This window comes from Mus musculus, chromosome 12 (assembly GCF_000001635.26).
Source record: "Mus musculus strain C57BL/6J chromosome 12, GRCm38.p6 C57BL/6J".
Lineage (NCBI taxonomy): Eukaryota > Metazoa > Chordata > Mammalia > Rodentia > Muridae > Mus > Mus musculus.
In genome coordinates, this window is record NC_000078.6 from 113,285,944 (window position 1) to 113,298,047 (window position 12,104).

The window sequence follows — 12,104 nt, forward strand, 5'->3', positions numbered from 1 at the left end:
CGCTGAGCAGGAAGAGGCTGATGAAGATGGTGATGGTTGTCCAGAGCCCGTCCAGCTCCCCATCCTGGGCCTCAGTACAGACATCATCCAGGTCTAGCCCTGAACAGAGAGGACAGTCAGTGTTTGTCCCAACATGGTTGGTGCTGGGAGAGATTCCCTGTGATGCAGACATGTTTGCATGAAGTAGAGGAGAGAGCTCCAGCCTGACTGGTACAGCAGACCCTTCCTGGAGCCTTCTTTCTTTTCCTTTCCCTCTGGGACATCAGTCTCAGCTTCCTCCAGCTGACTCCAATGATGCCTCGGGTAGACCTCATACTGACCTAGATTGTGCAAGGGCCCTCTATGCTTGTCTCATTTTTCATTCATTCAGTACAAGAGAATATGGAGGGTCAGCAGGGTCTGTGACCCAGGTCAACAGTGGTTATACAGCTGGACTGACCCTTTGCTGTCCTTCAGTCATCAACAGAGCCTGTGGCTTTTCTTGCCTGATCTTGGGACCATTCCAATGTGAAGTGATTCAGACCATTATGGCTATGGTTTGCATAATTCATGTGGGGTTGAAGCATGACCCTGAGGTACCAGAGATGGATCTGGCTTCAGAGGTCTTGTGTTGAGCATATAATGCAGTGGCCACAGAGAGGAAAGGTGTGTCTGTTTGTGATGGCAGAAACGTGGGCATTGAATTTTTGGCCGTGTGTATGGTGATACATTGCTGGATGTAGGTGCTGTGCAGGGCACAGAGGAGTTGTCCCAGTGTGTTAAATGTGTGTGTGCACACGTGCATGTGGATACATGTGCTATATGGACTGGATGGTGTTCAGCAGGCTAATTTGAATGGGTCAGGATTCAGCATGACTGTGGCTATCTAATAGTCCCTCCCTTGGGGCAGCAAGAGCCATGTGCCTCAGCCCCACGTGGCACAGGCAGGAGTGAGCCGTCTGTATGGATGTGCAGACCTCACCTGTGAAAAGCTGCCTGAGTTGAGTGTATGGATGCTAAGGGTCTCCGGAATATCCCTGGCCATGTGTGCCTCTACAATAGACTCAGAGAAACCCTTAGGTAAAGAAGTGGGGCCTGGGGAGAGGAACAGCCTGAGGGAGGTGGGTTTGTGTGCTTCTCCATTTGAGGCTTCCTAGGATTATCTCTATGTCTGGCAGCTGCTGGTTTGTGGGAAGTAAAGGAAAGATACTGCCTAAAGCTAAGTTCCACTCTTCAGGCCAAGATGACTCATGAGCTCTGAGTCCTGCAGTGCAGAAACCTAAAGACAAGGCTGTCCTCCAACCCTGGCTAGAACTATCAGCCCGTGAGCTATGCTCTATACCTTGGAAAGAACCAGGACAGTTTTACATGGTCCCAGGCTTTGCTGGGTGCTTTATTTATACAAGGGATGCATGGATATGGGTGCCAGTGTCCATTAGGACCCAGGAGCATTGTGTGTGCTGAGCTCATTTACCCAGAGACCGGGAGATGGTCTTAGTCGTAAGGTGATTGTGCAGACCCTCGTGGACCACTGAGCAGGCGAAAAGACTTCCTCTTTCCCAAGTGCTCTTTTGTACTCTGAGCTTGCTGTACATGAAGTAAGAACCATCAGAGTCCAGGACTGTTGCGGTGTTCTTGTAGTTTTGCTCTGTACGCCCATTGCTGGTCCAGTCCACAGCAATTTCGGCAGGTAAGAAGCCTGTGATCATGCAGGTCAGACTGAACTCTTTCTTAGTCATCTCTTCTGCTGGTGGAGGCAAGACATATACCTGTGGAGCTCTTACTGGCCCTGTGAGGGTAGAAGCATACACAGAGGTCAAGGCTGAAGCAGAAAGCTGTCCACACAGACCTTTATCCTTATGCCCATCCCAGCCCCCATGCAGTCAGGATGCAGCTCTCACCTCTGGGTTTTGAGATGGTTTTCTCGATGGGGGATGGGAGGGCTCTGTTGTTGACCTTGCATTTGAACTCCTTGCCACTCATCCAGTCCTGGTGCTGGATGGGGAGGGCACTGACCACCCGGAGAGTACTGTTGTAATCCTCTCTATGGGTTTGTGTCTGAGCTGTGTGTACTTCCACGTTGTTCACAAACCAGCTGATCTGGACGTCTGGGTCATCCTCGCTCACATCCACCACCACACATGTGACCATGGGGCTCAGGGAGATCATGAGTACATCCTTGATCTTTGGAGGGAAGATGAAGACGGATGGTCCACCCAAGAGGTCTGGAGCTGATGAAGAGAGATGGAAATGGATCTGTAAATGGCTTATCCTCTAGTGCAGGGATATTTATAGCACTTACCATTCTCCCTGGAGTGGAGCTCTGGTCTAGTGACTTACCTGCGCATGGGGGACACTCTTTGAGTGGAGGACAGGGGTTCTGTGTTATGGGCACTCTGGGCTCTGCAGAGAGAAGGCTGGGGGTTACTCGAGTTTGAAGGAGAAAAGGCACCAAACAGGGCTTGGAGACTTTGTCCCTGGGTATGGGCTTAGGTCAGGATGATCCTGGAAATGACAAGGACATCTATCCTAGAGGATCATGACCTTGAGGGTAGGTGGTCATAGTTAGAAGTTTTCAAGAGGGAGTCAGAGGCAGTATCTCCTTCTCTTCTGGGCTAAGTTCCCTTTCCTGGTGATGGCTGCTGATCCTGGCTGGTCTAGCTAGGCTAAGGCCTTAGACTAATCACTTGTGAACTTCTACTCCCCTGGTTTTCCTCACCAATTTTCTTGTCCACTTTGGTGCTGCTTGCCGGGTGGGCCACATTGCAGGTGATGGTCTGGCTGGGCCAGGTGTTCGAGGTTACAGTCACTGAGCTGCTGAGGGTGTAGAGGCCAGACTGCAGGAGAGCTGGGAAGGTGTGCACACCACTGGACAGGGATCCAGAGTTCCAGGTCAAGGTCACTGGCTCAGGGAAATAACCCTTGACCAGGCATCCTAGAGTCACCGAGGAGCCAGTTGTACCTCCACACACAGGGGCCAGTGGATAGACCGATGGGGCTGTTGTTTTGGCTGCAAGAAAGGAGGATGTGTGAGGGTTTCTGATATCTGTGGCCTCATAAATTTGGAGAGGCTCTGGTCTTAGCTTGGCTTTAAAGACGGTGTCTTTTTCAGTTGCTTTGAGACAGGCAGGGTTATCAGTTTCTTTCACTTGATGCTGTAACCTGACCTTAATTTTTCCATGTATTTTATTTTCTATGTATGAATTTGTGTATAATGTGTGTTCCAGATGGCTGTTCTGGTTGAAGGGAGCACTGAATACCCTGTAACTGGCGTTTCTTACAGATAGCTGTAAGATGCCATTTGGTTGTTGGCAACTGAATATGGATCCTCTGGAAGAGCAGCTATTGTTTTTAACCACTGAGCAGTCTCTCCAGCCCCATGAAACCTGATCATTCATTGATGAAGGTCTTCAGAAATACCTTCTACCCTTATGCAAGCTCTTTTCCCTAAATCTCTATTTTAGGTTCTAATATGACTTTAGTTCTCTTTGGACCTTACTCCCTGCTTCCTAAGGATCCCCAACAACCCCCTATCCTACACATTCTATTTGTACGCAGCCTTTGTGCCTTGACCTAGCTGGTTACTATCTGGTAGTTGTGCTACACAGCTCAGTCTCCTGATGAGAACCTGAGAATATCAGCCAACTTTCTCCTCCTTCCTCATTCTATGCATTTTTGGAGTCCTCCTTGATAGCGCTAATGTTGCCAGGACCCAGAAAAGTCTCTTTGTCTTACCCTAGCCCTGGAAATACGAGTGTGTGGTGCATTCCTCAGGAAGACATCTTGTCCTCCATCCCTGTTGACACGGGTTAATTCTCTTTTAATTATAATAGCACATTTTTTCTCATTTGTATGGAAACTCATACTGAACAATGAGTTCTGGGTTTCAAAAGAGTATTAGTTTGTCAACTATTTTCCTTGCCTCTGCTTTCATTGAAGTAAATTAACACCAATGCTCAATTCATTCTTACTCCCAGGTCCTTTCTGGTCTTTCCATCTCTCCTGTACACTACCTTCCACAATCCCCTGCTCAAACTCTGAGAGTTACCCCACCACTCTTCTGTGGGTCAACTCAGGCTACTTCATGCTCTCATAGGAGGATTCCCCTCCTGCCTTATATGCTCCCATAATGTTCGAGGATCCGAGCTTGGGCCTCTGACACTAGAACTTTAACTCATACGGTTTGTTTGAGAATGTCAGTGCCAGGGCCTTTTCCTGCCTATGTTTCTGCTCAATCAGACAACTCTCCTGGCCTCCAGGACTCTCTGCAGCCAAGTTGTTCTTCTGCCTGAATTCCGTAGAGCCCGGAGTCCTTTCCAACCCTTTCCCTTCTCTTCCTTCTGTCTTCCTTATCCAGCTGAGACACAACTGCTCCTTCAGCCTGAGCCCCCTCACTCCTCTGCCATGAAGTGTGTAAGGGAGGACCCTTGTCACTTCCTGGGTCCACAGGACGTTCTCCTCTGTGAAGAGGTCCTGAGCAGAGTTTTTCACTCTTCTTCACCGTCTGAGATGAGCCCCTAGATCCTGTGGATCTCACAGTGTCCTGTTCTCCCATGCTCCCAGCTCTGGAAGCTTTCCACAAGCTCCATGTTGCTAGTTTTCCTGTGCTGGTCTCATTAGCTAACAGGTGCTTAGTCCTTTCCCCACCACCAGAGCAGCTGCATTAGCTGCATCCAGGAGCTCTTGGTTTTCATATCCTTCTGTCCCTGTCAGCATGAAGTCAGGGTAGCTAAATCATCCCCCTGCCCACTAAGTTGCACTGCTTGCCAGGTTGATTCAACCTCATCCCTGTGTCTCACACCCTGCTGGCTACAGCTGCCCCAGTCCTGATGGTTTGCTACCCTCCTTCCTGGCTGCTGCATTGGCCTGGCAGGATGGATTGGAACCCTTCTACCACCTATCCTTCCCCTGTGCTTTTGATGCAAGTCTGACCTGAGCTCCCAGACATCCCTGTTGGGGTTACCTCCTGGGGTTTTCCTGGATGCCCATTAATCCCATCTTTCTTACTCTCTTACAGATACTTCATTCCTTTTATCTTTACCTGTTCCAGCTCCCCTGCAGATTCTGATCCCTGTCCCCTAAGTTTCTAGAGTTTCTGTGGACCCCATGTGCCCCTCTCCTCTCAAACCTCTGAACCAAGCAAGCAGTGTGGCCTGGTTCTCTACAGGCTAACAAGTCTCCAACCTCTATTGAGCTGCTTGGCCCGTTTCCTTGTCCCCTGATAACAACCCCAGCTCTTCAGTGACTACTTGGCATGGTCTCTCATACTCCTCTCTTCTCCAGATCTCCTGTGGTTATATTGCCTTTTGTCCTACAACTCCACTAGCTCCACTTCCCCTGTAATTGCTCAGCTTGGTCCCCAGAGCTGTAGGTCTTCTCTGTGTTCTACCACTCCCACCTGTCCCAGAGACCTTGCCACTGCTCTGTCACCTAACCTCATGCAGCTGCTCTGGGACCCTAACTCTGATACTTACTACACCCTCTGTAAATGCTCAGCATGTCTCTCACTCACGTCTGCTCAGGGTTATCCTGGTTTTTGAGCTCTCATGTTTTCTTCGACCTTCCCCAGACTCTGTGTAGACCCTCAGTCATTCCTGGTATCTCTCTTTGCCCCAGATCTCCTGTAGGTGCTTGACTTTGCTCCATAGCACCACTAGTCCTTGTTCTCTGTAAGCTACCTGCCCTGTCTCCCCTGATACAGACTTGCCCAAGTTATCCTATAGCTGCTCAGGGTAACACCTCCCTTCCCATAAACCCCAGCTATTCTGTAGCTGTTTTCCCTCATGTCCTATACCCTCACCTGCCCCAGTCCTTCCATAGGTCCTTGGATTGGTCCCTCATATTCCCACTTTCTTTAACTTGTCCATAGCATCTGTTTCAGCTCTGCTTTAGCTCCTCATTACACTTTTTTATACTTCAAAGTTTCCCCATGGCTGCAGGTTTTATCCTCTCATATTTCCACATGACCCAGCTCCCCCATACCTGGGAAATATAGCTTCCCACATCACTACTTTCCTTAAGTTTTTCATAGTTGTTGGGCCTGGTTCCTCACACCTCACCTGTCCCAGTTGCACCATAGATTTTCTCCATGATCACCTACGTTCCAAAGTTCCACCATAGCTACTGAATCTGGTCCATTTAATTCCCATTTATCCCAGAACCCCATAGCTGCACATCTGGTCCCTTATACTCCTACCAGCCTTAGGTATATAAACTCCTCCATAGCTGCTAGGACTGGTCCCCCACATTCTTACCATCCTCAGCTTTCTCATAGCTTTCAGGAGTGATGCCCATAATCCTACTTTCCCCATCTGTCCCACAGCTGCTGGGAGCATTTACTCTCTTTCCTACCATATCCACCTCCCCCATAACTGCTAGGATTTTGTACTACTGTCTCTAGCTCCTCTGTAGCTGCAAACATTATTTTCCCCATTCCTACCATCACCAGCTACCCCATAGCTGCTTGGGCTGGTTGCCCACTTCCTACTATCCCCAGCTCCCCAATAGCTTTTAGGTCTTGGCCTCACACTCCTACCATCCTCAGCTCCCCCATAGCTGCCAGGAGTGATCTCCACATTCCTACCATCCCCAGCTGCCTCGTGACTTCTAGCACTGGTCCCTAACACTCCCACCTACCACAACTCCCCCATAGCTGCAAGGTCTGGCTCCTCACACTCAGACCTGCATCAGCTCCTTTCTAACTTCTAGGTCTGGTTCCCACATTCCTACCATCCCCTGCTCCCCACATATGTGCTATTTCTGGTCCCCCACATTCCTGACATCAGCAACTCCCATGAGCTTCTAGCACTGGCCCCCCACATTCCTCTCATTCCCAGATCCCCTTTAGCTGCTCTGATTTGTCCAGTAGTCCCTAGGGTAGCTCTGAGGTGCAGACTCTGACAACTGCCACAGTATCTTAAAGAGGTTCAGCTTGCCTTCCCAACTCCTTTCTGTGCCAGTACTCCTGTAAAGCTTTTTTTGGTCCCTGGAGAGTGTCCTGGTCCCCTGTTAACCACACCTGCCTAGGCCCTTGGCCCCTGTGTAGGTCCTTTGTTTGTTTCCTCTACCTCCACCAGCCCAGCTTACTTAGAGCTGTTTAGCTTGTTCCTCCCATGTACCACCAGCCCCAGATTCCCCATAGCTGCTCTGCCAGTGTTTCTGAGCTTTTGGAGGTATCATGGCTCTGTACTACTCACCTCTCATTAGGTCACCTGCACCTGTGCTGCCTGTTTGCCACCCACAGCTGTACTGCCTGGTCCCCACCCAGAGTGGTCTGCCTGGTCCCTACTCTCAGCTGTACTGCCTGTTCCCTTCGCAGCGCTGTACTGCCTGGTCCCTACTCAGAGCTGTACTGCCTTGTCCCTATGCAGAGCAATACTGTCTGTTCCCTACCCAAAGCTGCACTGCCTGGTCTCTACCCACATCTCTACTGCCTCATCCCTACGCACAGCTGTACTGCCTGGGCCCTAGCCACAGCTGTACTGCCCGGTCCCAACCCATAGCTGTACTGCCTGGACCCTACCCACAGCTGTACTGCCTGGTCCCTACCCAAGGGAATACTGCCTGATACCCACCCAGAGCTTTACTACCTGGTCCTCACCCACAGCTGTACTGCCTGTTGCCTACCCAGAGCCGGTCTGCCTGGTCCCTACCCACAGCTATACTGCCTGTTCCCCACCCAGAGTGGTCTGCCTGGTCCCTACTCTCAGCTGTACTGCCTGTTCCCTTCGCAGAGCTGTACTGCCTGGTCCCTACTCAGAGCTGTACTGCCTTGTCCCTATGCAGAGCAATACTGTCTGTTCCCTACCCAAAGCTGCACTGCCTGGTCTCTACCCACATCTCTACTGCCTCATCCCTTCGCACAGCTGTACTGCCTGGGCCCTAGCCACAGCTGTACTGCCCGGTCCCAACCCATAGCTGTACTGCCGGGTTCCCACCCACAGCTGTACTGCCTGGTCCCTACCCAAGGGAATACTGCCTGATACCCACCCAGAGCTGTACTACCTGGTCCTCACCCACAGCTGTACTGCCTGTTGCCTACCCAGAGCCGGTCTGCCTGGTCCCTACCCACAGCTATACTGCCTGTTCCCCACCCAGAACTGTACTGCCTGGTCCCCACCCACAGCTGTACTGTCTGGTCCTCATCCACAGCTGTACTGCCTGGTCCCCACCCACAGCTGTACTGTCTGGTTCCCACCCAAGACTGTACTGACTGGTGTCTATCCAGAGCTGTACTGCCTGTTCCCTTCGCAGAGCTGTACTGCCTGGTCTCTACTCAGCTGTACTGCCTTGTCCCTATGCAGAGCAATACTGCCTGTTCCCTACCCAAAGCTGCACTGCCTGGTCCCAACCCAAAGCTCTACTGCCTCATTCCTAGGCACAGCTGTACTGCCTGGGCCCTAGCCACAGCTGTACTGCCTGGTCCCCACCCAGAGCTGTACTGCCTGGACCCTACCCACAGCTGTACTGCCTGGGCCCTAGCCACAGCTATATTGCTTGTTCCCTACCCAGAGCTCTACTGCCTGATTCCCACGCACAGCTGTACTGCCTGGTCTCTATCCAGAGCTGTACTGCCTGTTCACTACCCAGAGCCCTACTGCCTGGTTCCCACCCAGAGCTGTACTGCCTGTTCCCCACCCAGAGCTGTACTGCCTGGTCCCTACCCAGAGCTGTACTGCCTGGTCCCTACTCAGAGCTGTACTGCCTGGTCCCCACCCAGAGCTGTACTGCCTGGTCCCTACCCACAGCTGTACTGCCTGGTCCCTACCCACAGCTGTACTGCCAAGTCCCCACCCACAGCTGTACTGCCTGGTTCCAACCCACAGCTGTACTGCCTGGTCCTCATCCACAGCTGTACTGCCTGTTCACTACCCACAGCTGTACTGCCTGGTCCCTACACCCAGCAATACTGCCTGCTCCCTACCCAAAGCTGCACTGCCTGGTTTCTACCCATAGCTCTACTGCCTCATCCCTACCCACAGCTGTACTGCCTGGGCCCTAGCCACAGCTGTACTGCCTGGTCCCCACATAGAGCTGTACTGCCTGGTCCCCACACAGAGCTGTACTGCCTGGTCCCTACCCACAGCTGTACTGCCTGGTCTCTATCCAGAGCTGTACTGCCTGTTTCCTACCCAGAGCTCTACTGCCTGATTCCCACGCACAGCTGTACTGCCTGGTCTCTTTCCAGAGCTGTACTGCCTGTTCACTACCCAGAGCCCTACTGCCTGGTTCCCACCCAGAGCCCTACTGCCTGGTTCCCACCCAGAGCTGTACTCCCTGGTCCTTACCCATAGCTGTACTGCCTGGTCTCTATCCAGAGCTGTACTGCCTGTTCCCTACCTACTGCTGTACTGCTTGGTCCCTACTCAGAGCTGTAATGCCTGGTTGCCTCCTACACATGTACTACCCGTTCCCTACCGAGAGCTGTACGCCTCCACCTACAGCTCTACTGCCTTGTCCTCATCTGTATTTGTATGCCTGTTCCCCATCACAAATGTACTGTGGGTCCCGAACTGCATTGTACTGCCTGGTCCACACCCATATCTCTAGTGCATGATCCATACTTGTATTGGTACTGCAGGAACCATACCTGCATCGGTACTGCCAGGTCCCCAGAGTTCCATAGGTGGTAGCCTTCCTCTTAAGAAATTTACCTTCTTTCAGCTTCATTCCTGGAATTCACTATCCAATGCTGGTCTTGAACTCTGAGCTCCAGGTCATCCACTCTAACTTTAGCTCTCTCAGGTAGGTACATCAGCCTTTCCCGGTGAACCTTCCCCATTCCCTCTTTACCTGTTCTCTCAATCCTGTAGGCCTCTCCTTACCCTTTCTAAACTGGCTTTTCTTTCCTCTGCTGCCTCAGCCTTCCTCGGTCCACCAGTCTCCTGGCCAGGCCAGATCCTCAGCCTTCTGGGTCTCTCCCATTAACTCCTTGAGGCTTACTCTGGTTGTCTGTATGTGTCAGCAGCTTTAGTGGTCCGTTCTTCTGTGTGTGGGAACTCTGGAGTCTTCCTGCTTGATCCCAGGCTGCAGGTAGGCACCTTTTCTCTGCAACACACAGGCCATTTTTTGGGGGGCTGATCTGTCAACTCCTCCCCATCCTCCTGTGATCTTCCATCTACTAGGTCTGGAAAGGCCCAGTGCTCTCCCTAGGCTGTGGCTCTCTCCAGTTTCTCAGCTGACCACACTCACATGTGGAGCCGCGTGAAGAAGATTGCTGCTATTTTTGCTTTGTCACTGTGCTTCTAACAGCCCAGCTCTGAGCTCTGCCTCATCCTTCCAGGATTTACAGTCTTTGCCCCAGAGGTGTGAACATCACACTTCTCCCAACCCAGTACCTACTAAGAACAGGATTGAAAGTGGGTGACAGGGGATGCTTCCTGAAGTTCCTCTTTCTTCTGTTGGTTTCAGTGTCTGGGGGAGGGGGAGAGCAGGGGGAGTCCACACAAGGTCTAGGTTACTCTTGTAGGGGTGGGCGAGGGTGGTGGTCCTCTTGAGACCCATAGAGAAGATGTGAAGCCTAGTTGTCTCAACCCAGTGTTCCTGGGTTTCCTGTGGCTGAGTGACTATGTCTACTCTCCTGATCACCTCAATGGAGAAGACTTTCTCTCAGTCTGAACTATAACCCAGCTTAGGTACCAACCTCTGCTGTTCTCTCTCCAACCAGTGCTATCTCTCTAGACCCCAGAAGTGTCTTTGGCTCAAGGAGGAAAGTGTAGTCTGGAGTGAGAGTACAGAGTGCAGCAAGTCAGGTGGAGAGGGGAAAGTGCTCTGGCTTCTGACTGTGCTACCAAGCAGTGGGTCATATGGCTGCAGAGAGAAGCTGGGCAGGGATCCAGAAGTGGTTCTTTGCTAAACTAAGAGAGGCTACACGTAAGGGGGGGGGGACTCTCTGATGGCTGGAGTTACATGGATTTCTTTTCTATGGTCACGTTCCACAATTCTGATCCCCGGTTCTTGTTACAAGATAGGTAACAGTGGGCACACTCAGGGTAGTCAACCATATATATTGGAATAAAAGAACCCATTGAGACCAGATCAGATAGTGGCAGGGCTGGGTGGGGTACAAGGTAAGGAAGGGGGGTTAAAGCAAGGTCCTGGGAGCCTGAGTAGGGGTTCTGTTCTGAAGGGTTAGAGACTGGATAGGTTCATGAAGAGTAGGGGTACAACCAATCCTAGAGGACCCAGGGCTGCATGCAGATAAGGGCTTCTCTAGGCTGGGCAGTTTGTTCACATATCCTGCTTTGCAGCCAGAAACATAGCACTGTCCATCTAGTTCCTGATTCCCATGGCCACCTGGTTGTTTGGTCAAAGATCACTTCCCTGAGCCAGTAACTATATCATGGAATTCAGGAGCTTTGTTCAGTGGTGTGAGCAACTTAACATTATTCTTTCTGTACAAGCTGTACTACTTCAGGAGGTCAGTAATTATGCCTGCCAGCTTCTGTACTAGGCAGGCTAGTATGTGCAATGAGACTCAAGATAGACAGTACCAGGTAGTACCTGGATGGAGAAGAAAATTGATGAGAGGAAGTTCAGCAGCGGAATGGTCAGCTGGAGGTCATGCTGTCTTAGTCAGGGTTTCTATTCCTGCACAAACATCATGACCAAGAAACAAGTTGGGGAGGAAAGGGTTTATTCGGCTTACACTTCCATACTGCTGTTCATCACCAAGGAAGCCAGGACTGGAACTCAAGCGGGTCAGGAAGCAGGAGCTGATGCAGAGACCATGGAGGGATGTTCTTTACTGGCTTGCCTCCCCTGGCTTGCTCAGCCTGCTCTCTTATAGAACCAAGACTACCAGCCCAGAGATGGTCCCACCCACAAGGGGCCTTTCCCCCTTGATCACTAATTGAGAAAATGCCTTAGAGTTGGATCTCATGGAGGCATTTCCTCAACTGAAGCTCCTTTCTCTGTGATAACCCCAGCTGTGTCAAGTTGACACAAAACTAGCCAGTACAATTGACCCCTTGTCAACTTGACACACAAACACATCACTAGTAAGCCTCAACCCTTACATTCTTATTCATCCCCAAGGTCTAAATAACTTTAAAAGTCCCACAGTCTTTACATATTCTTAAAATTTCAATCTCTTTAAAATATCCATCTCTTTTAAAATCCAAAGT

The 12,104-nt window shown here is 51.0% G+C and overlaps 1 gene segment (V, D, J or C) and 1 further gene; both read right to left on the reverse strand.

Annotated features, from left to right (window-relative positions):
* The window catches only part of Igh (immunoglobulin heavy chain complex), a 2,751,187-nt gene that overhangs the window by 27,176 nt on the left and 2,711,907 nt on the right, over positions 1 to 12,104 (reverse strand).
* Ighg2c (immunoglobulin heavy constant gamma 2C) lies at positions 1,446 to 2,989 on the reverse strand. The segment is given in 4 exon segments: positions 1,446 to 1,768; positions 1,881 to 2,210; positions 2,320 to 2,382; positions 2,699 to 2,989. Coding segments are annotated over 4 exon segments (1,007 nt in total).